The sequence below is a fragment of the Nomascus leucogenys genome, chromosome 14, assembly GCF_006542625.1.
Source record: "Nomascus leucogenys isolate Asia chromosome 14, Asia_NLE_v1, whole genome shotgun sequence".
NCBI lineage: Eukaryota > Metazoa > Chordata > Mammalia > Primates > Hylobatidae > Nomascus > Nomascus leucogenys.
In genome coordinates, this window is record NC_044394.1 from 31,159,948 (window position 1) to 31,184,221 (window position 24,274).

The 24,274-nt window shown below is 43.3% G+C and overlaps 1 protein-coding gene across 1 annotated transcript in view; it reads left to right on the forward strand.

Moving 5' to 3' along the window:
- Nucleotides 1-5,876: 5,876 nt before the first annotated feature.
- The window catches only part of MEIS1 (Meis homeobox 1), a 138,547-nt gene continuing 120,149 nt past the window's right edge, over nucleotides 5,877-24,274 (forward strand). The window contains exons 1-6 of the mRNA XM_003262466.3: nucleotides 5,877-6,617; nucleotides 8,492-8,718; nucleotides 10,582-10,723; nucleotides 11,317-11,367; nucleotides 12,165-12,215; nucleotides 13,653-13,799. Coding sequence (XP_003262514.1) covers nucleotides 6,606-6,617; nucleotides 8,492-8,718; nucleotides 10,582-10,723; nucleotides 11,317-11,367; nucleotides 12,165-12,215; nucleotides 13,653-13,799 — 630 coding nt within the window. The 5' untranslated portion in view covers nucleotides 5,877-6,605. The remainder of the gene's footprint in view (nucleotides 6,618-8,491; nucleotides 8,719-10,581; nucleotides 10,724-11,316; nucleotides 11,368-12,164; nucleotides 12,216-13,652; nucleotides 13,800-24,274) is intronic.

Below are 24,274 nucleotides of genomic sequence, written 5' to 3' on the forward strand. Positions count from 1 at the left end.
TGGTTTGAAGTGTACCTGTATGATGTTCTTTAAAATAGCTACCAGCCAGCATTGTATCTGTGAAGCAGAGAAGTACCTCAAAACTTAAGATAACTCACTAAAGTTTTGAAACGTAATGATATAAAAAGGTTTTGTATATGTCAACAAAATGTTGCTCCAGAAAATACACTTTTAAATAACTTCAGAGAAAAATTTTATTTAGAAATTTATTATTTAAAAGTTATCTTTATAGAAATTAAAGTGAGAGAAATTACAGGGCATTTTATTTTTAATTAAAAATAAAGAAAGTATTTGCACCATGAGACTTGAAGATTCTATAGCAGAACTTTGCATGATGCATCTGTGTTTTTTATTACATTTAACATACAACTCAGTCCACAAAATTGAAGATTGTATTTCAAATGCACTTACATATAAATGCATATATAATAGGTACTTGGTAAGGGGAATAAATTCTCTCGATGAAGTTTTGTGGGATAGCTTTTGGGGGGATATTGGAGAACGAGGTCAGTAGAAATAACAGTTGAGACTTTGCCTCTTTCAGAGCAATGCATGACTTTGGCTAATATTTATATTTTACGAAAAGGCTTCTATTTCCTTTTCATTCTGCAGACACTCCTTATGTAGAAGTTTGGGGGGGAGGGTAAAGTGTGGGCTAATAACTCATTTCCCAGTTAATTTTATTAAGAATTTATAGCACTGTTTAGAAAGTTTTAAGACAACCATAAATTTTATTAGGAATACTTTATTAAGCCCTCCATTTAATTAATAAAAGACCTCTATAACTTCTGAAAATGTCAGAGCTAGTAATTATGTTAACCCAGTGTAGTTTTTTCCCCCTCTAGAGACCAAAGCATTTTAATGATTTGAAATAGAATAGTAAGGAAAGCACCTCCCTCTCACTCCCCATTTTTTTTTCCTAACTTTTGCATCATCCAGTCAGAGTATAGTAACTTAGGTATTTTCCCTGCAACCCTCGGAGAGCCTAAGCTGACCTCTAATTGACTTCTGAACTGGACCCAGACATTCTTTGTTTTCTGAAGCAAAATGCAGTAAACAAATCTTTCGCCTGTAATGCTTTAGAGCAGTTGATTAACATCCTCCCTAGTCCTCTCAGTTAACCCCCTTTGATATCACCTAACCAGGTTTCCCCCTTTAATAGATCTCTCAATAGTTTATTTCACTTTTCTCACAGCCATTCATTAGCTTTGACTTCTTGGTGCCTTTCTCATATCACCTCCAGGCTCTTATCTCCAGCATTCCTCTATTATCTGTACTAGATTTCAAATCTATTTTCTTTAAACGATCTTTCCCTCCCTCCTCTTATTTCTGTTTTTTTGAAATGTGAATGCTAGTGAGGGAGAGAGATGCAGAGGATGAATGTTTTTGAAATACAAATGCCAAGCCGCCACACCACAGGACAACCTAAAAACCAATCACAGCATTTTAAGGGACATCTTAAAGTTTGGTGGCAAATGATAAACCCTTATCATTTTGTGAACACAGCTGCCAAACTCGATTGATTAAGAGGCTTTTGTTTATTCTGGGCTGGCAAATACACACACGTTTTACCTTAAGAGGGGCCTCTTTAATTTCTAAGGGTTTTGGAGCTGACTCATCAGTGTGACCTTTTGGGACAAAAGCCTAATTTAGGATATAGTTCTTTCCAGAAGCACAATTCCTCATGGAACATAAAGTCAGGGGAGTTCTCCGAGAGGACTTTACCAGCAGCTCATAGGAGCACTGAGGGCTTGAAATGCCTCCATACAGGAGGGTGTAAACAACAGAGACGAAGGGCCCAGTCTGCCTCCTTTTGTCACCGTTCTCTATCTCTGGAAAGATGCTCTGAGATAAGAAGGATGAGAAGAGAATGGAAGGCCTGAATCGCAAGAGCTAGGGCCAAGTGCCAGAATTTTTCACCAGATCAAGTTTTTGCAAAATAAAAGTGCTATTGCCTTAAAAAAGCAAGTATCTGAAATAAGTTAGGAATAGGAGCTGTCAAAAAATGGGCATAAATATTGACAGTAGTTTACTAAGATACCTAGACCTGTCCCTTCATTTTTTTTCCTTTTAATAGATGATTAATTGCTGCCCTGCTAAAGGAGTTTTTTTTTATGGCTACTATATTGCAACTCTAGACATCCTCTGTGTAATTTCTCTCAGCAAGCCCCAACTGTAATAACTGTTTGCTAATTGTAAAATCCTTATCCAGAATGAGGTTTGGGCAAACAATTTGTACTACTGTAATTACATTGTAAAAGTGTTTAGTCCCTTGATTGTTCAGAATTAATTGTATAAAGGCCTAGAAGTTATATTAGGTTCACAGTTTAAAATGGAAAGACTGTGTGTGTGTGTGGGGGGGGGGGCACTTTTCAAAACTACTGAGTTGATTTTAAGTCCGCAAACTCAAACTATCTCATTCTTTAAGAAAAATTTGTGTGTAGGTAATTTAAAGTACATTTTTATGGTAATCTGGTACATCATGGTTAAAGTATGCAGTAGTCTAGTCTTCCTCCTACTTTGAAGATTTTGGTTATGTTTGCAAAGGGTGACTTACCTGAACCTTCTTTTTTCATCTGTGCTAGAAAACAAAAGAAAAAGATTACGGAAAGCAACAATACAAAATAAATCCTGTTGTCAAATATATATATATATATATATATACATACATATACTGACCTTTTCCAAATTTGAAAACGTGGCCGCAGAGTTGTGGTAACTCCAAGCCTCGTTACCTCTTTGCCGAAGAACCCCTGAGGCTGTTAAAGACCACAGTCCTCTAAGCGTATTTCGCAGTAAATTTCTCTCAGTTAAATTATACTTACACAATTTCCCTCGCAGTTCATTTAAGGATCATAAACGTAGGTGTGCCCTGTCGGTGTTTGGTTTGACCCCCACCTCCCACCCACGCGTCTCCCCCCTACCCCCGAGTCGCGCAGATGCCTGGCGGGCCTGCTGCGGGGACGATGATCACACCCCCGCGAGCAGCCGTCGGAAGGCGCTCAGGTATCCCCTGAAGTCGGCTGGGGTTCCGGGAAGGGGTCGCAGACTGCCGGCCCAGCTTAGTCCTCTCCCTAATCGGAAAAGGAGTGTGCTGCCTGGCCCAGCCAGCGCAGCCTCCCAAGGATTAAACAGAAATCGCCTTCCTGAGATGGGGAGGTTCCATCTTGGCCTGAAATTCTGCTTCCAAGTTCATGCTGTGGGGCCAGGGAGCGACGGTGAGGCCGGGGGTGTGGGGGGTGGGGGGGAAGTGGGGGGATGGAGGGATGCCGGGAAGTGTAGGCAGAGGCATAAGGGCGCTGGTAATGCACCTGGCTGCCCACCCACTCCGTCCCCAGCTTTTACTCGCGGGCCTGTCTTAACCTCCCAAGTGATGTTTCAGGGCGTTTGTGCCAGAAAACCTACACATGTATGTGATGGAAAAAAACTAAAAATCCTGAAACGTAGGCGTCAGAAAAAAGAGAGGGAGAAACAGAGAAAAAAGAGAGAGAAAGCAAATGATAAGGGATCCTGGAGATGGTTTAAACACACACACACACACACACACACACACACACACACACACACACACACACACACAGCTCTTTCAAGGCAAAACGCTTCTGAAGGTTTTGGGAGAACGTGTGTCAGCCCTTCAGGCACACAGGGTGCCGGTACGGAGTTGGGGGCGGGGAAGGGTGCAGTGCAGGAGGCTGGGAAGGCTCATCTGCTCGGCTTTATGGAAACGCTCCACTGTTGGGGGCAACCAACCCCGCGTTGACTCCTGCGAAGTGCTAAAGGAAGCGATAGATGTCGCCTAAGGAGACTACGGACGCTCGGTGGAACCTCATTCCAGACCTATGTTCTGATGCTCGCCCTGTGTTCCCTGCTCCTCGGAAGCCCACTCTATAGAATCTTCAGTCCTACCTCGCAGACGACGCAAATTATCTTTTACTTTGAGCTTAAGAGTTGGCTTCAATACATTTTGGAGCTCCTAACCTTTCCCAAACAATCTCCGGATGAAGGGATACCCCCGGTCTTTCTCAAAACTCTTCCCCCTACCTACACCCCCTTGAGGGTGAGGGTTCAGTCCGCAGCTGGCGAGTGGGAAGTGGGTGGGGGCGATGGAGGCGCGGGCGGGCTGCTTGGAGGGAGTCAGCCTTTTGGCCACCTTCAGGGCGGGAATAGGGACTGGCAGTTTGCATTCCCCGCAGATCGAAGCTCCCTGCTGATCGATTATTTGATAATTGATTTTCCCCACAGCCAATGCGCGGCGGCCTGGGCAGGGGCGCCTCCTGATTGGCCGAGCACTCCTCCACGGCTGCCTACCGAGATTTGGGTGAGCTCATTTTCCAGTCGACCGCAGGGGGAGTTTTCTGCGAGGTTTCAGCTGGAGGGAGGGGGAAAAATCCTCTCCGAGCCGAGCGAGCTGCGAGCCCTGCTTGTGGATGTGGGGTTTCCAGCCACTGGTAGAGCTGCTGCGGCTGAGCCATCTCGGCAGATCAGAGCCCGGCGGACGGAAATATAAATACGAAAATAACGCCACTAAATATAATCACAAGGGAGAAGCTTAGAGCGGGAGAATAAAGAGAAGGGGTGGGGGGAGGGAATTAAAGCCCAGGCAATAGGTGTTAAAGTTAAAAACAAAACAAAACAAGACAAAAAACAGTGGCTGGTTGGAGCCTCCGAGTTGTAGGTACAAGCAGCTTTTGTCTGAAATCTCAGCTTCGGAAGCGGATTTCTTTTTCTCTGGTACTGGGAGGTTTCGCCGAGCCGGGTTGGGGACGGGAAAGAGGAGCGCGGGGAAGGATGTCTGGGGTGGTGAGGGCAGGGCTTCGCTGGATAAATAGCTAGTGGGGCGCGAGATTCTTACAGGCCCGGGAGAGGTCGAGGCTGGAGCCCCTCGGCGCCTCTAAGACAAAGGCAGAGGTGGCTGCAGCCCGAGCCTAGCACTCCGGCAGCGTCGCGCCGCGCCCTGGGCGCACGGCCGCCTCACCCCGAGCGGGTCGGGGAAAGAGCCTCCCTCCCAGCGGCTCCCCGGCCCCGGCTCCGCGCGCGAGGTCTGGGCTGCTGCGAGCCCGCGCCGGGTTTCGCTTTCCGGCGATCATAAATAGCTTGGTGTTTGTAAACAGGCGCTGGGGGCACATTCCCCGCGCTCAGCTCATTGTTCCCTCCCTTCCTCTCTACTTCGCGCAGGACGCCTGGGCTGGGGCTGGGAGCCGCTGGGGCTAGGAGGTGGGGGAGTCCAGACCCGAAGTGACAAAATGCTAGCATTTTCTTTCCCCCGGCCGGGCGTCCACCTCTAACAGCAAAGAAACCTCTAAGCTGGGTCTGCAGAAAGCCCGAGCCACCTCTACCCCACGTTCTCAGAACTCCTTAGCAGAGGCTTTCCCAACCCGGTTTCTCCCTCCTCCTTCTCCTCCACGATCCGGGTTTGACTTTTCTCCTTGCAGTGTTTAGTTCTGAGAATTCAGTACTTTGCGCATCACCCCCTGCCCCGAAAAACACTGGCAGACCCCAATAATTTCGAGGAAAGTCATGAAGTCTATGCGCGGAACCCTGTGCAAAATAACTCCCGCTGCTGCCTGCCCGGCGTTGATTCCCAATTTATTTCAAGAGAGTCGGCTTTGGGGAGAGAGTCTGCAGGGGGAGGGAGAGAAAAGAATACTGAAAATAAAGCAGGCGGCCGCGGGCTACTGCCTGCGTTTGTGTGCGTGTGCCCTGGGTGTGTGGTGTTTGTGCCTGGGCGTGCGATTTAATGGAGCGCCTCTCTGCCTCTCCAGTGCGGCCAGAGCTCGCTTCGCGCACCCACCCCTGCCGAGGAGCCTACTTGCTGCAGCCCAATGCATTGTGTAAGACGCGACCTGTTATGGCCACCACTACTTCCGGGTTCTAGCATTCTGGTCGGAATCCACCTCTCCGCCTGTGCAACACACACTTTACACACGCGCGGGGACTGCAAGCGGGCAGCATCGATCGTGGCTCCTTTAAGACAAACTCAAGACAGACATTTTTTTAACCCTCCTTCTCTAATCTCCCTCCAGTGCAGCACTTGCAAAGAGGGAGAGAGAGAGAGAGAGAGAAAGAAAGAGAGAGAGAGAAGAGAGAAACTGATTAGGAATTAGGACTGATTCAAGGGAAGCGAGCGCTAGGGCTTTGTGCATTTGAATATTAACATTTGAGGTGTTCTGACCAGAAGAAGACAGAGCGGATGATCATTCATTCACCACGTTGACAACCTCGCCTGTGATTGACAGCTGGAGTGGCAGAAAGCCATGAGATTTGGTAGTTGGGTCTGAGGGGCGCTCTTTTTTTTCCTTTTCTTTCTTTCTTTCTTTCTTTTTTTTTTTTAAACTGATTTTTGGGGGAGAGAAGATCTGCTTTTTTTTGCCCCCGCTGCTGTCTTGGAAACGGAGCGCTTTTATGCTCAGTGACTCGGGCGCTTTGCTTCAGGTCCCGTAGACCGAAGATCTGGGACCAGTAGCTCAGGTTGCTGGAGACGTTAAGGGATTTTTCGTCGTGCTTTTTTTTTTTTTTCCGGGGGAGTTTGAATATTTGTTTCTTTTCACACTGGCCTTAAAGAGGATATATTAGAAGTTGAAGTAGGAAGGGAGCCAGAGAGGCCGATGGCGCAAAGGGTACGTATTAAAAAACAATTGTGGAACTCAAATGTGAGATTAAATTGAAACGTGGCCGAAAGACACTGCTAAAAAGTTTCCTTTTTTTCTCTCTCTCTTTTAAAAAATGAGGCTCCTAAAGCCGTGGCCTAAAGCGAGAGGATTTATTCAATGCATTTGTAGACTTATGTATGTTACTTGGAGTTGTTAATTAAAGGAATCTATTTATCTATAGATTCCTAAACAGCAGCTATATAAATAAAAATGCAAGCTCAAACAATCATCTGGTTTTTAAAAAAAAAAAAAAAAAAAAGCTAGATACCTAAAGCTGTAATTTGAACATTCAGAGATCAGAAGTTTAAAGTTATGTTTAAACTAAAATATGCAGCTGGAAACTTCTGATATGTTATTGATTATGCTCATCTTTAATATCACTAGAAGTATTTAGCTTTTTAAAGGAAATAACTTTCTCATAGTATAGCCAATTTTTTGGTCAGAAAACATTCATCTTTTTATAGTAATTTCAATTTGTATAGACTTGTATACAAGGCAATATTTTGCAAGTTTCTCTTAGATAAGCCCTCTACTAATTGAATACTAAACACACAGTTACTCACTTTAAAAATGCAATACTAATTTCCCCATATTCCTTTTTCAATGGAAATGCAGTCAGAGTAAAGTGAGACAATGACAACCCAACTGAGGTAGTTTCTTAAAAGAAAGGGGTCTACAAAAAGCCTTCCTTGCATAATTTGTGTCCTGGTCCTCAAAGCCCTGTTTGCAAAAGAAAGTTACTAGGCTGACACATTTTTCTTTACTCCTTTGGTTCAGGCAAATGTCAGCGTTCTTCCAAACTCTTTTCACACCTCTGGCTTTAAGGAGATGAAAGTGGCAATTCCTCCTTTCTTTGAAAATCATTTCACTCTCAGCGCCTCCAAATCTTGGGAAAATAACTTGCCTGGAATGAACGAATTAGAAAAACCTGAATAGCTAAATTTCACCCACACAAAATAATGGCAATCAATATGAAAGTAGTTTTTTTTTTTTTTCTGGAAGAGGAAGATGGGAGGTTGTGCATTTGCTTTTGAATTTGCTTTAAACCTGGTGAGTAACATTTGCCTCCTTGACTTCTAGTCTGGAAAGAAAGTTCATAAGAGTAAATAAGAAAATAAATATTAACTGCTTCAACTATAGATTTTCTTTAACTTTGGGGGTGGGGAATTGCCCAATTCTAAATTCAGCTCTGATGTTCAGGAAAAACTACCCTTCTTTGAGTTTCACTTATAAGGGGTCAGTTGGTTTTGTATAATTTAGCAGAGTTTGTCTTGGAAAGCAAAAGAAATGCAGTGTCTTGTAGGACTGCCTAACCTCACGCTGGCAGGGAAATAAAATGAGAAGCCTGTCTAAATTCACGTGCTTTGCGTAGCTGTTCCCATCGTAACTTTTTTTTTTTTTTTTAATTCCCTCTGATGTGAAGGGGCTGTGAAACTAGGCGGATTTGCTGCAGTGTCCTGGCACGTTTTATTATTGTGATTTTGAATTTCTTCCTCCAGAGACATGCCCGTTTCACCTTCCACCCTCGGGAGAATGCTTCTCTTTCTCTCTTTCTTTCTTCTTTCCTTCTTGCCAAAGGAGCCTGAATTTCTGAACTAGTTGATAGGGACACAAGTTAGGGCAAGATCATTCATACCAGACGAGTCTCGCTGAGAAGTCTGTATTTTTTACTTAAAGCTTTAATTTTAAAATAAGAAAACTCAGCTTTATAGATGCAAGGCCACCGAATTCCGAGTGGAAGGACCCAGCTGGACTGACCTTATATAAGCTCGGTGCCTTGCCGTTCTCCCATTTGCCCGCCTGGCCTCCTGAACCTTCTTTCTCTCCTGTTTGTCATGCAGTACGACGATCTACCCCATTACGGGGGCATGGATGGAGTAGGCATCCCCTCCACGATGTATGGGGACCCGCATGCAGCCAGGTCCATGCAGCCGGTCCACCACCTGAACCACGGGCCTCCTCTGCACTCGCATCAGTACCCGCACACAGCTCATACCAACGCCATGGCCCCCAGCATGGGCTCCTCTGTCAATGACGCTTTAAAGAGAGATAAAGATGCCATTTATGGGTAGGTACAACGGGCAGCAGGTTAAGTAGTTGAGACTCAATGCTTCCCTCTTTCTCTGTGCCCTTGGTAAGAGGAAAGTCAGAGTTCTCTGGATTGGAGGTACATCTCTGGTGACTTTTCATTCACATTTCATGGATAATTTGGGGAGGTGGCCTGCCATCCCTGAAGCCCTACATCTCCATACACACTCTGTGCACATCCAGTGCCCTGCTCCACCATGGCAGTGCCCGCAAGGGGTCCCAGATCAGAAGAAGCTGGCTAAAGGGCAGTTGTCCCCTCTCAGACTCCTTCAGCGGGCTGGAGTCCTCCCTCGCTCGATTTCGCCCAAGAGCGTTAGGGGTTTCTAAACGTAGGCGCCTTTGTGTTGGAACGAAACTTTAAGTTTAAGGGAAAATCTCTTTTAAGCCACTGATTGTTCTGGCTTGCTAAGTTTACTCAGCAGCCTTATGCTGGCTCTGCCACTGCACAATAAAACCAAGGCAGGACAGTTGCAGGTCAAGCAAGGGGGAACATGTTTTGCATTTAGGGAGTTTGACCACTGAAGTCAAGGAGAGGAGCTTGAATTGTTACACACATTAAGAAACTTCTAGGTGTTTTAGAAGTTTGTGCTTAAAGGTGAAACCTGCAGGATTTAGAAATAAGTAAATTCGGAGTGCTCTTCCTCGGAGGTTGTTTTCTGGCCGCGGTTTACACTGCTTTCTCCTCCGCCATTCGATTAGACCCTGGGCTAGTAGAATCCTTTGAAACTCACTTGTGCCTACTGTGTGCCGATGAATTTGGGAACCTCTTTTTACTTTGCAGAAACTTTTATTTCCATTTATTTATTTTTGAAAAATCAGGACACACTGACCCTCCCTCGCTGGAAAAGAAAATATATATATAATCTTTTTGCTTTATTTTCTGATCCCTTGTGCGATGGGCTTGTTTAAATCCCACGGTTCTGTCCGCAGAGTTAACTACAAATGGTTTAGGCTCTGGGACAGAACATTTGGGGAAGCTTTGTAAAGGACCCCAAACTGTTAAATTCCCAGCTGAGCTGTGAGAGCTAATAAAAGACTTGAGATACCTCCTTGGGCATTAGAAGAAGGTTTTCTTTCTTTCTTCTTCTTCTTCTTTTTTTTTTTATGGGCTGAGACAAGCGACATCTAGGCCCCTCGCAATACTAGCTGCTTTGCCACTTCGCAGAGACAAAATGAAAGGCTCTACCGCAGGAACATTTGAAGGAACTTTCTTTGGGGGGCGGTGGGGGCCATCTGCGAAGGGAGGGGAGTGTGCGAGGAGCTGAGGAGGAGCCTCCCGGCTCTCCGAGGGCCTTGGGGTTGGGATCCCTAGGTGCAGCCCGTTGACAGTCGGCCCCACGGCCATGGACGTCCTTTCCCCAAGTTAGCTGAGCGCCTGCCACCGAGATCCCCCGAGCCTGGGCTTCTCGCGGCCGCGTAGGAGGAACTCGCAGAAACCAGCCCTCCCCAACCCTCCGCCCGGCGCCTTTCTCCTCCACCGGATCCTGGATGTGCAGTGGAGGGGACGAGGGCTTGTCGGGTGGGAAACTTAATTCAAAATGGCTGCTGGAAACGCTTGGGTTTTATTCGTAGCAAATGTTGCCAATTTCTCCGGCCAGATACGCTAAACCGATCCTCAGATACCGTCCATGGCTCAGGGCCTCTGACTTCAGGGCTCCAGGAGGAAGGGGAGGTGAGCGGTCACCTGGGTCCGGGGGAGGGGGAGGAAAAGGAAAAAAGTAGATGACACAATCGGAGAGGGGGTCTATTCCTCTTGCTCCTCCAGCTGTTTTTCTTGGGCACCTTTTTCCATTGACTGGGGACTAATCATTATGTTGTTTGTGACTGTTGTATTTTCTTGCAGACACCCCCTCTTCCCTCTCTTAGCACTGATTTTTGAGAAATGTGAATTAGCTACTTGTACCCCCCGCGAGCCGGGGGTGGCGGGCGGGGACGTCTGCTCGTCAGAGTCATTCAATGAAGATATAGCCGTGTTCGCCAAACAGGTCAGCAAAATAGATGTTAAAAAGTAAAAGAAGCAAAAAGAGAGGCCCCCCTTCCCCAACACACACACAGACACACACACACACGCGCGCGTGCGCGCGCGCGCGAACACACACACACACACACCGCACACTTTCAAAAGTAGCCAGCACGTAGTCGGCCTTAAGCCATGCATGTTACCTCCAACCTCAGATTTTGTTTCTGTCTGAGTGTCTGTTTGCAGATAACTTAAAATCACCCATCTGCATCCCCACTCACCCTCCAGAAAGCAAACGTGGAGAGCTCACTCTGCAGAATAAAATCAAGAACACCACGGTTGTAGCTGCTGTGGACTTGGCGGGCTGAGCAGCCTCCCCGAGAACCGTAGTTGCTAGCAGAAGTAAGATTGAGCTCTGGGCTTGTTTTCAGCTTATTTAATTCACACTGAAATGTTTCTGCGCGGGACGAACTCGGTGTCACCGGGTCCCTCCCGGAGGGTTACATCCTGCCCCCGACAGCGTAATGAGGCAAGAAACTAGGAAGGCCACCAGATTTCAAATTTTTCTTTCTTTTTTCTCTCCCCTCCCTCTCCCCTCTCCTTCTCACTTGTATTTAGATTCGCGCAGAAAAACCTCTATTTTCTTCTAATCCAGAACTGGATAACTTGGTAAGAGCGGACCCCTATTACCCTCCCCCCCTCGACCCCTCACCTCCCACCTCCAACGCCCTCAGCTTTGCTTTGAGAGCCCTGAGATTTCTAGACCGGTCTTCCCGTGCCTGCAGGTTGGCTGCAAATGTTTCTGTCCACGGACAACTGGTCCGGGACAAGATCCCGGGGAAATAAATTCATCTCGAGAGGGGCCGGGCGAGCCGGCGCGGGGAAACGCGAGCTTTTGTTTTTTATGACAGCCGGGCTGCGCAGCTCTAATCAGCGCGGGGATTTATCTCCGGCCTGTCAGCGTGTGTGCTTAAACTTTGCGGACTTCCCAGCCCTCTAAGTCCCATCACGAGGGCAGCCACCGGACAAGAGCCCCCAAACAACCAGTTTGCCTGAAAGGTGTAAGGAAGGCAGCAGAAACTTTGCAATGGGAAAAGCCACAGTTTGAGGGCCATTTGGAATATTTTTCTGTCCACTCCTTCCAAGGACATATGTAGTCCAGTGGTGTGGCCCTTTTGGGGTGGGGTGGGGCCAGTGGGACTGAGAAAGGGGAGAGCCATGGGGGAGGAGAGTGTTTATGATCCCCACTTAGATGCTCTGTTGTTGTTTTAGCTAGTTTTTTCTCCTTAAGAAATATAAACCTCTAGATGGTACCCAGTTGCTGCTATTAAGTTTTAGTGTTATTGCCATAAATCAAAATAACTCTATTTACTGGTGGGAGGGGGTGGGCTGGAGATGGTAGAGCTGTGACAGCCAGTTTTCTGCAAGCCAGGAATGGGGTGCTTATTGTTTTTGTATCTTTGCAGATGATTCAAGCCATACAAGTATTAAGGTTTCATCTGTTGGAATTAGAGAAGGTAATTTCTCTAGCCTCTTTTCCTTTTACTTACCCCTTACCCCCAAACACACAGGGGGGAGGGTTCAGAATGGCTGAAGTTCAGCCTTCTGATACATTTGCATAAATGTCTTTCTTTCTGGTAATTAGTGTCAAGGCCAATCTTAGCGTCCATTTCTCTTTGCAGTTTAATTACAATTTCAGCCACTAAAACCGGGATCACAAACGCCCTAGCCTTGTGTTCATTCTTAATAACTTGCTGGCTTTGTGTAAATAGTTGCAATTCTGTGCATCCCAGCTGATGTTTAGAATGCTGCTCTGAGGTTGTTTCACAGGTTAATACCTCTGTTGTCTCTTCTCAGCCTCTTCCTCCTCTTCTTTGCTACCTCTGAGGGAGAAAAAGGTTTTGTTCAGTTGTAGTGAGTTTCTGGAAGACAGTCTTGAGAGCAGGGGCAGATCAGACACAGGGGAGAGGCAGAAGGGGAGAAGGAGGAGGAGCGGGAAGGAGTCTGGAGGAGGTGGTGGGGAGGCACATTAAACGTTTTGCAGAGACAAAGCAGAGTTGATAGTCGTGTCAATTTCTTGAATCTGTGAATTCTGCACACACTCCACCTTCACACTCAAGAAAGGGTGTGGGATAACATGATTTTGCTAGCTGTTCTATAAATCTCAGCAATAAAAACTTAATGCATTGTAATTCAAACTAACATTAAATTGCAAGCACACTGGGGTTTCTTGTGAATTTTTGCATGTCAGTGATGCCTGGGGCCTGTAGGAAACCTCTGCACTTACACCTAAATATTTTGAGGCATTCCTTCTCCTTTCTGTAAAAAAAAAAAAAAAAAAAAAAAAAAAATCAATTTGATACGTTTTTGTGGCTGTATGTTTTCCCATATCAGGAGTACTGGCAACTTGATTTCCTTCCATTTTTTTTTAAAGAAAGTTTTCTAAAATATGCCCCTTAGATATAAAAACCTTCATTACAAATATAATAAGGACTTGGGTTGTCAGGCATATATCCTATGCCACCACAGTACAGGTTCTTTGGAGAATATATATGTCATATATACACATGTATACATTTTTTTCTCAGACACATTGGAAAGGGATTTATGATAAAGTCACTGGATGAAATTAAATAGTTTACCTTAAATGTCACCTACGCAAGTCACCTCTCTAATGACCACAGCCCCAGGAGCAGATGAATTTAACACGGGTGTTGAATATGTTGTAGCCTGTGAATCATCTTGTCACTGTCAATTTTCTGGGATATCTCTATTTTGCAAGAAAAGAAAGTTATTCCTAATTCTGGATGCGTCTGGGGGTCTCTGGAGGACAATTGCCCTGTGTTTCCCCTATTTGGAAGTTTGGATCTCACAAGGGGGGTGGATTGCACTTGTCAATGTCATTTATGCACTCCTGATTATATTCCCATTTTTTTATTTCTGTCATAATGTAGGTACACGAATTATGTGACAATTTCTGCCACCGGTATATTAGCTGTTTGAAAGGGAAAATGCCTATCGATTTGGTGATAGACGATAGAGAAGGAGGATCAAAATCAGACAGTGAAGATATAACAAGATCAGCAAATCTAACCGACCAGGTATGCGCTTTTCAATTTCAACATCCCTGGGAAAAAAAAATCTGTATGCATATTGCTTGCTGGGTCACTACCACCTCCTTTTATTATTTGCATATGATTAAGTCCCTTTTAGATACATTTCCATCGAAATGAAAATTTTTGAATAATGTGGCTATTATTGCTTCATTAAGGCTGGCTCTGGGATTCGACCTGAAGAGATGAGCTTGTAAAAGCTTTGCTAGCAAACTTGACCTGTTTCTTGTCGCTTTTAATTTTTGTCTTTATTTTATTTACCCTCTATAATAATGGGAGTGTTAACTGCCAGTGACCGCCTCTGATTGTAGGGGCTTTGTTCCGGAGCATTTTTCTTCCTTCTATCTTCAAGAAAAGAAAAGTGTAGGGTCTGCTTATTTCTTATTTTATTAGGAATAAATCCAAGATAGGTGGTCTAAGAGAGACAGCGAGGGTTTGAAATCTAGCAAATGCTGGCTATTTTCTCCCTGTCTGTACGGTTCATTAGCCTGTCTTGTCAGTTTTCCTCGGCCGAACGCTTCTAGACCTCACTGAACATTGCTTTGTGTGGTGTTCACTGCAAGCTCGCCCATTTTATTGTACTTAATAGAAAAAATAAGACCAGGCCGAGGTTATAAAAACAGATAAATATGGACTTTTCTCCTCCTTCTTTCCACTCATCCTCCAGCTGGTATGCGCTCTGAGCCCTCTGGGTTGGCAGCTTGTGGACATGTCAGCATCAGGGGCACCCCGGCGGCTCCCTGGGTAAGGAGGGTGGGGGACCTTGCACCGCCTTTGCTCTCAACTGAGGGCCTTGGCTTGCTGCACCCCCTCCTCTCCTGTCCTCCCTCCAGGCCCTTCTTCCGATGCGTTACTAAGTGGGGACGACTTTTATTTGGAGTTGCTGTGGGGATTTGTCTCTGTGTGTCACCCCAACACCACCGTTTCCTCCCAGGGTGCCTCTTTCTCTCCTGTGGCTGTATCTCTGGATTGGTCCAAAGGAGTTGCAAAAATGCAATGAAAGTGAAAACGTGTAGAGTGAATGAGATGAAACAGGGCTCAGAACAGTTCTGTTGCGAATTGTTGCAAGGCGTCTAGAGATTTGGGTAGCTGGCCTGCTCTGCACCCTCCCACCCTTCCCCCCTATATAAGTGAAGGCCCAGCGTTGTTTCTCTTTCTGACTCGGCACGTGAGTCCAGACTTGGGGGAAGAGATCAGCCTGCCTTTGTTAAGCCAAAGGCCAGCTACTCTGCCAGCTCTGCCATGATCTGTTGGCCAGTGCCTGTCTTGTACAGTCCTTGTCGAGCGCCTGACGCATGGTTCTTAGTGTCATCTTACGGTTTTCTTCTCTCAACATCATCCTCTTAAAATACATTCTCAGCCTGATTTTCTCTGGGCAATCCCCGCGACACGGGCTGAATTCCTCTTTTGCCCATGGGGAGCGAGAAACAGGCAGAGCAGAGATTTAAAAGTGCTAATGCGCCGGGTCCGCACTGTGATCTGGAGAGTTGGAAACTTTCGGCAGTGTAGACGAGTGCACAGAACACGCAACATGCGCAATTCCAGTGCAGAGGCGGGAAAACTGCAGGCGGCTCCCAGCCTTGGCCCCCGCGGGCTGCCCGGGCCTCACGTCTGGTTCAGCCCGCCAGCCCTCGCCCGGGAGCTGTTGAGTGCAGATTCTGCTGAGGAACCCTCGAGTAGCTGCTGTGGAAGAAAAATTGCAATCCAACAAGCCTAACTAGAAAATGGGATTCTAAAAGCTCCGGAGTGCTGGGTACATAAAGCTATTTGAGCAAATTACAAGAATCGCTTAGGGGCATGAATGAAATCAACACTTTAATTGCCTCCAAAACGAAGATTTATACCCCATTTTCTCAAGGAATCATTATTTTATTAAAGTCAAAGATAAAAGACCAAAGTTATGGGAATTTTTTGGAGGGGGGAGAGAGAATACAAAAATTAATATAATATCATGGAGCTCCCCGCTTCTCCTTCCCTAAAGTTTTGTTACCCAATTCCCTTAACTTAAGATATGCAAAGATTGGTATGCAATTGTATCGGATAAAACTTCGCATTTTATTCTCTTCTACCTCTAAAATGAGAATCTGACTTCTGGTCCCCACTGGTTAAGAGTGGGCTTCGAAGCCTTGGCTGAGCTCGTGGCGCTGTTGGCCTATGCGCCTGGGCTCGCTTGTGTGACCCCCTGGGGCTCACCCAGGTTTCAGCTGGTCGGAGGACAGCAAACCCAAGGTCCGGTTTGGAGAGGGGAGCGCAAAGCGCTGGGCGCATGAGGTACAGTGCCACGGACGCCGGTGGGCACCACTGCCCTGGGGAGCTGAGGCGCGACGAATGAAGCACTAGGGCGCCTGATGGGCGCCAGTTCTCCGGTCTGGAGCCTGCTGGCCTGTCCCTCCGGGGCGCTGAACCCCTAGTGCGGCGTCCTGGGGGCCGGGCAGGAAGGATGGCCTCTCCACCTGTCTGCGAATGCAGCCCAGCCAGTTTGAGCCTCCGCAGAGGGTGCGCTCCGGGACTGGACGCTTCTCGAGCTGTGAGAACGCTGGGCCTTGTTAGCTCATTAACCCCTCTGTCTCTAGGGCCCGTTGGCGGCACGGTTTATTTTATTTTACTTTTTTTCCTCGGAGGGCGCGAAGACTGCCACCCGCGCGGGGACCTGGGATCGACGACTTTGATACTAGGCGGTATCCCGGAGAGCTAAGTCGGCGGAAATCCACTTGACCTTGTAGCGTTAGTCCTTTTTCCTTTTTCCTTTCCTTTCCTTTCCTTTCCTTTCCTTTCCTTTCCTTTCCTTTCCTTTCCTTTCCTTTCCTTTCCTTTCCTTTCCTTTCTTTCCCTCTCTTTCCTATTTATTTATTTATTTTTCAAATAGGATTAAGACACCAGTAGAAGCTGTAATCCCGTTCTTCCCCACAGTCAGGTTCCTTCCCCCACTCCCAGTCTTCGGGGCCGCCTGGAGGTCCCTGCCAGAGAGAGCCACCTTGGCGGGCGCAAGCCTCCTGGGCGCCCTCTCCTGACCGCCGCGCTCTCGGCTCGGCTTGAATGTTCCGGGCTCCCCGAGGCTGGGAGAAGCGAGGGGCGCCAGGGGCTTCCCGGCCTCAGCGTGGGGCGAGGTCCCGGCTGCGACCCCGGAGCAGAGGGAGAGGGGGGCCATGGCGCTAGGCGTCGAGGCGAGGGTTGAGACTCTTTGGCTTCAGAGAACGATGCGGGTTCGACCGGAGGCGGGGCGCGTGTTCTAGGGGCCCTTGGGTGGATTAGGGGGCGCCAAGAGGGGTTAGGCGGGGAGAGGCCTGGCCACCCAGTTGCTGGACTTTAGGCCGCACTCCAGGAAGGAGCAGTCGGCTTCCTTCCTAGGCCGCTTCTCTTGCGCGCCACTCCTTGAATCTAAGCATTTTCCACTCCAAGAACGCGTTGGGAGAGAGGGGAGAGCGGAGCAGAGTCTCTAGGCCCCCAGGGCCGTCTCCCGGGGTGGCCACGCCTGTCGGTAGCGAGCCGAGATTAGCTAGGTCTGTGCTCGGGCCTCAGCGGCGGCCCTGGCTCTTCCCATAAGCAGCGGGAGGCAGAGAAATGGTCCCTTTGGATTACAGTTTTTATTCAACAGCAGCTCTCCGGGGGGTCCTCCTCTGAATCTGCATTTAGCAGCTCCTGGGCGAAGGCTGTCGGGCTGCACAGGACGCCCTGTTGCATGTTAATCCAGATTTGTCTCTGACGTCTGGGGAGAAGTAATATGGCTTGCAGATATGGAACCAGAGAGCCACGCTCGCCAGGCAGGTTAAATGCCAAGTGCTGCCGAGCTCCCGGGGGACGGCCGCGGGGGCTGTGCAGCCCAGACTGGAGAGCGCAGGGCCGCCAGGCCTCTGGGATCTGGGGCAGGCCGGGCCCAGTGCGCTTTGGTTCCCAAGTGGGCCTGGGAACTCTGATGGCGATTGTTTTATTTCAAAAGTTCACAATGTTGTTTCTGAAGCAGAGTTTGGCTTAAAATCCTTTAAACTGAGGTAGAACTTGACAGAAAACGCCCCCCTCCGAAGAAGCGGGGGAAATTCTTGCAAGGGAGATTTAAGCTTTCTCTTTAAGGGAGGTGTCACAGTCAGGGATGAGGCAGGGAGGGCAAGAAACAACCTAATGTGCTGCATGGATCGGATCTGCTGCTTTAGAAGCAAATAGATAGGGCCAGCGAATATTTACGAATACTAGAAATGTCCGCAATTCCCTGTCATCCAATCAGAAAAGTGGACACAAACAGTGGGAAGCAGAAAAATGGTCCCTTTGTCAGGTAGTTTGTTTTTAAATGCTTCCATTTGGATACATCTTATTTAAATTATAAATGCTTCGTAGGTTCCCACTTAATGCCTTAATCCTGAAACCTCTCAGTCCACAGGACTTGCAAGTGATAAAGTCTTAGCATCACCTAACTTTACATTTGATTGTGTTGTGGGTCATGTGATATAGTTTTAATTCCTTTTAAAATATATGTCAAATGGAAATTATGGCAAGATTCTCTTTAATGATTAAATAATAAGGTGTTGACTGCTTGTCACGACACTGGCTAATTGGGATGTTCATTCTAGGCCCTTTATTACATAGCACCCTTTGAATTAAAAGTTAGTTGTTTACTGGGTGTATTTTTATTGTTACTTTCTGATTGGCTTTTAGTCTGTATTTATGTGTGAGTTTCAGAGTAGGGATGTATTGATTCTTAATAGGGACACTTTTAAAACATTCTAGAAAAAACAAGGGGAACAAAGTACAGCATATATGCAGATAGGTTGAGATCAGTTACATTGGTAAATATCTCTAAGTCTAAACGCTAATACTATAAAAAATCCTTTGCATAGCTACCCTCTCTCTCTGTCTGTCTCTTTCTCTTTCAATCTCTCTCTCAGTGGAAGTCCCCAGTGCAAGTTGCATGAATAATGGAAAGCAATGATACTAATGCTACTTTGTACAAAGTAAAGCCTCATAACAGTAACTATTGTTCAGTGATTTAACTAGCTCCATGGCAGTAGGTCATTCAAATAGCAATTCTTCTCCCACCAGAATGACTCCATTGCTCACCATTCTGAAATATATAGAGTAGTTGTTTTATATAGCTATTTGTCCTAACTTAGAGACTTGTATTAGAAAACATGGAGAATCTTAAATAATAGAGGAAGAAGAGAAGAGAAGGAAGAAAAATGTATTAAAATGTGGGCCGGGCTTTCAAAAAAGTAACTGAAATATCATGCTAGAATTGTCCAACTTTGAAAATATATAAATTTTAAATCATTATGTTTTCAAACACTCATGTGTTTGAATTTTTAAATGTTTGTCATAGTCTCAAAAGATTTAAAACACAGCTGTGTCTGGGTGACAAGAAAAAAAATATATCCAGTAAAATTCTATACTCTTAAAAAACAAAAACTATTTGTGCTCCCATAGTAGAAACTTATGTTTATTAAGACCAAGTAGATAGACTAAAGTATTACCATGAGGCCTATGGTCCTAAAACTAGCTTACCTTCCCTAGCGTACCTCACAGGTGGAGTTGGAGAAACTGTGAAGAATGCATAACAAATTATATTAAGACACTTGCCATAAATGAAAATACTGTCAACATGAATTTAAATGAAGTATTCTCATATTGGTAATGTTATGCTTTCCATTGCAACAACAATATTTTCTTATGAAACATAAATATGTCAAACAAATGTGAAATGCTAAAGTTTTAATAAATGATCATTTAATCATCAAACACAACCCAAGTATGTATACAAAAACTTTTAAAGGAAAGTCGGCATACAGCCAAATTGCTATAGGGACTAGCAGGGAAATGATCAAAAAATGAACATGAAATAAGACTTCCTGTAAGAAGGTCTATAATTCAAAATTATTTGACTCCACTGTCAGGGAAATAGTTGAAGGATAGTAAACTGATACAGTTCTCAGTCATTTTTGTTACACAGTCTTAAATGTTTGCAACTGTAGCATTTTACATGGCCTTTTGTGGATTACGATATCTGTCATATTTGAATCAAAGTACTGTAATTTATGACATAATCGAAACAAAATTTTTTGCCATTTCTCCTGAGTGCAAAAAAATTAAATATTTAAGAATTAAATAAAAAATATGGGAAAGCATTCTTTTACAAATAAAGAAATAAAAATAGAATGCGTGTGACACAGTTTATCTGACAGTTGTGCAGATGTTATTATAGATTTAAAGATTTTCCAAATCCCAAGTAAAACAACACTGCTCTAAATCCCGTTGGGCTTGCTCTTCTTACTAAGCAGGAAATATCAGAATGTAATACCTGTATAAAAAGTTCTGGGCTAAAACATATAAAATACAGTCTCCCAATTTAAGTTTTAATAATAATTACAAAATTTGATTTTTGGCATCCTGTAGAATTTTGAATATTTTGCTATCCTTAACATACACGAATAAACCATGGGTGTCTAAAATCAATTTTGAAAAGTTCAAGCAAATGAGTGTGTCCATGTAGTGTAAAAGATAAAAGAACATCTTCACTGTATCTTTAATTTAACATGCCATGATTTCAGGATTATAGGAATTTAGAGAAGCTTTTTGGAGCCTTAAACAGACTATCCAGGAAGTATACCTACATTGGCCAATTGCTGGAATCCCTACACTTGTAAATTGGACATTTGAATAAATGGTATAAAGGATACTATGTGAAATAAGTGAGACTATATTCACTTAAATATTTGTCACTAGAATCCAATTATGATCAATGTAATGCATTCAAGTGCACAGAATTAAAGCAATTGGCAACATTTTACTAGACTTTCTTCAAACACTCTTTTGCCAAATAGCATTTCTTAATCTAGAAAATATGCTCTTGTTAAAGGAAAGTACAAGAGTGCAAATGTTTTTAAATTATTTTATATTCTTGACTTCTTGGTTCAGAGTTTCTAAAACTGACTAAAACATAGTATCAAGGGTTGATTCTCTGATAGAAAAAAATGCTTATTTGTACACATATTGAATTGAATTATACACCTGTTTTTTATTGGTGTCATGAGTATATACAACCAAATACAAATTACAGCTGGAGCTGTATAGCTGTATATCAATACAATTGAAGTTTATAATGAAATTGACACAAATTATAGCTATGTCTGTTTTAAGATATAAAGTAACCATATTATGATTTTTTCATGACATATGGACCAATTTATATGGCATACGCTAATGGAGGACAAATAAGTTGAGCAAAGAAGTTGTACTTTATTTGTAATTCTCAAAAATACATTTCTACAATGGATTCTTCCCTTGTACTTCATAATTCCATTTACAATTAATAGAATTTATACTCACGAAGTAAAGAACCTTGAGTGTGTAATGTTATGGTTCTTTAAAAAACTCAAATAAATTCCTGGCATGCACCTATAGTCTCCGCTAATCCAGAGGCTGAGGCAGGAGGATCACTTGAGCTGAGGAGTTGCCAGCTTGGGCAATATAACAAGACCCTGTTTCAAAAACAAGACCAAAAAAATCCTTAAATGAAATCATATTATTCAAAAAAAAATAAAATGCCTATTATTATCAATAAGTTTACTAAGTGAAACTTTAAAAATGACCACAACCTTATGAGTTTAACAAATGTTAGCAACTGTTATAGTTGTGCTGCTGCTTTTACATTTTAACCAAATACAAAGTCTTACATTTTACAATGGACTTAAATATACATTATTTTAACTCATTTAGAAGTTATCAGTAAATAACATTTTTGAATGATATTAGAATTACTCTAATATCAATATATGACAACATTCTAGTACCAATACCTGACCACATAAGCTAGCTTAGAATGAATTGTTGCTTGTGAATTTCCATTTCTATAGAATTTTCCTTACACTTTACAATATGGTAGCATGTTTATTATCCATTAACTTTAAATTTCTGGGTTGTTGGTTATTATTTAGCAAGATAGAACTATATCTCTTTCTTTTTCTGATCACTTTTTTTCTGCCCTTTGGAAACCTATGCCTGAGATTTGAACTTGAGCTAGTTTGCTAGGTCTCATTTTCCTATTATGGTGCCTTGTGGGTTATTACCCATATGTGGGTTTGTTTTCGTGAGAAAATGAAGAATGTTACTCACTTCAAAACAGGAATGAATAGAGGCCAAAGTCATCAAATATTCCCAACCTGTGCTTTACAATTAGGTGAAAAACTGAAAACTGTGATTCTTATTTGTCTTCCCTAGAGCTGTGAACACTTGGTATAAAGATTTATATTAGCCCCTTTGTGTTCTTCCTCTAAAAGCCTAAATGTTTATTTTCAGCAACTGTGTTCTTAACTGATTGTCCATATTTGGTCCCAGACCTCTATAATTTGCATTTTATTCTGAATTTGCATTCATATTACATCCCATAGAAACTCTTTAAAGTGAAGTGTGTTTATGACTATTATGAAACTCTGGAAAATGAAGTTTATAATGAAATTGACACAGCCGTCAAAAGGACAATGAAGAGAGCAATTTGACTGTACACCCAGAGTTTCCTTATCCCATCTCAACTTGTAAAAGGCTTATTTCTCTTCTTGTAAAAATATTAGAAGCTGAATGAATAAGAATTTCTTTGACAATAAACCTCCTCTTATGTCTCCAAAACTATTTGGATGTGTTCTCGAATATTAACTTAATTTGATAGACAAGCTATAATTAACTGTGACCTATAGTGTTTTCTGTTACTCAGAGATTATTCCTTAGCAATTTGAAAACTTAATTTCAAACTAAATGATGTATAATGTCTGAAATTCTAAAGGCATACTTACGCTATTTACGTGGAGTATTTGTCTACAGAGTTTCAAAATGGAGGTACTTTAGAGAGGTGGAGGAACAATTTTTACATACAAAGTCTTGGCAAACTAGCTAGTGCAGGTGGGCTCTTTTTGGATACTTTTCAATATATAGCCTTCCTATATATTTACTGCAGTATTAAAATTTTTCTTCCTGAAGGAAAAAAAAGCTCTGTGTTTCATACAGAAACTCATATATGACATTTTAAACCTACACATTTCATTGATCATAAAATCCAGCTAATATATATATATAGAAAATTTGAAATAGCAGCAAATAGGTAAGATGCTATTGCTATTATGCTACAATCAGAACAGAAACTTTAGCAGTACAATTAATTAGGCATTTTGGGTTTAGTTGCAACATTTACTTGAAAGTTCCCACCAGATCTGGAGTTGTTTTATAATCCATGATTGAGAATATTTTAGTGTATAAAATTTGTGATAAATCACCATTGAACATTACTTTTATTTAAAATTGTTCCTTCCTAAGAGATGTAGTGTCAGGAGTAACCACCCTGCCCTTCACTCTTGAACATAAAAATGTATTATTTATTTACATTCTATCATATACATTATTTATGGGAATTATACTATAACTCTACAGAGCATATGGAATTCATCTTAATGAGATAAGGGTGGCATGTCTGCCAATGTGGTATAGCCCTAAGTAGATAATAAGGATTACCCTCAGACTACAGATAAATATTATCTCTTATAGAGTCATTACATATTTATATTTCATAGCTCCAGATGCAAATGTAGTGTGCCATTTTCATTTTAATTGTCATAGTTTTCTTGGCTCTAGCTTCTAACAAAGAGAAACAGGAATTTTACATTTGGAATTGATCTTGATGATAAATTAATATGTTCAAGAAAAAGAAAGATATTCAGTTGCAGAATTATTTAACCCCCTTCCTTTCTTTCAGCCTGCTTTCCCTGTCCTTAATGTGCTCCAAAATTTTCTGAAGAATGTTGTTCATAAAGTTTGTAGCACTGTTTGTGTATTTGGTGGCTTGGCCTATTGTTTCATTATATTTTGGGATTTTAAAAGCTGTGTTTAATAACAAAATAAGCAAGAAAAACATCTGAGTTATTATGTCCCATACTTCTTTGCACAAAATAACAGAGAGATGTAGAATATGCTTGTTCTGTGCATATGAAGTGTATTGTTGGTGTTCAATTTTTTTTATTCTAATAATTATTCAAAGGCGGTAACAATCTGCATTTAAGTGAGTATAAACATTTTTATTCTGGAATTTGGAATTTGCAGCAACTCAATTTTATTTCCCAAATTACCCTGCCATTTCAATTAGGTGCATTGTTCTTCACTCTACTGTTGCGACATTCTAAAGGTTTGCTTGCCATCCTAATAGTGAATTGTTTGAGTGTTTAATATTTATTGAGGGCATGTAAAGAACATGCCAATAGAAAAATAGGAGAACAAAACATTGACAAATCAATTATGGGGCTTTTCTTTGCTCATAGTATACTTTCAATATTCCAAATACTCTGTAACTGTTAAATAGTATGAATAGTCTCTAGAATAATAGCCTTGGGTGTGGCTGAAGAATGACATTCTGATTAACTGGAATTCCTTAAAAAGTGCACAGTGCAACTCAGCATCCTACTTCTGGAATTCACAGTTGCTTTGGCTGATCTCTTAGT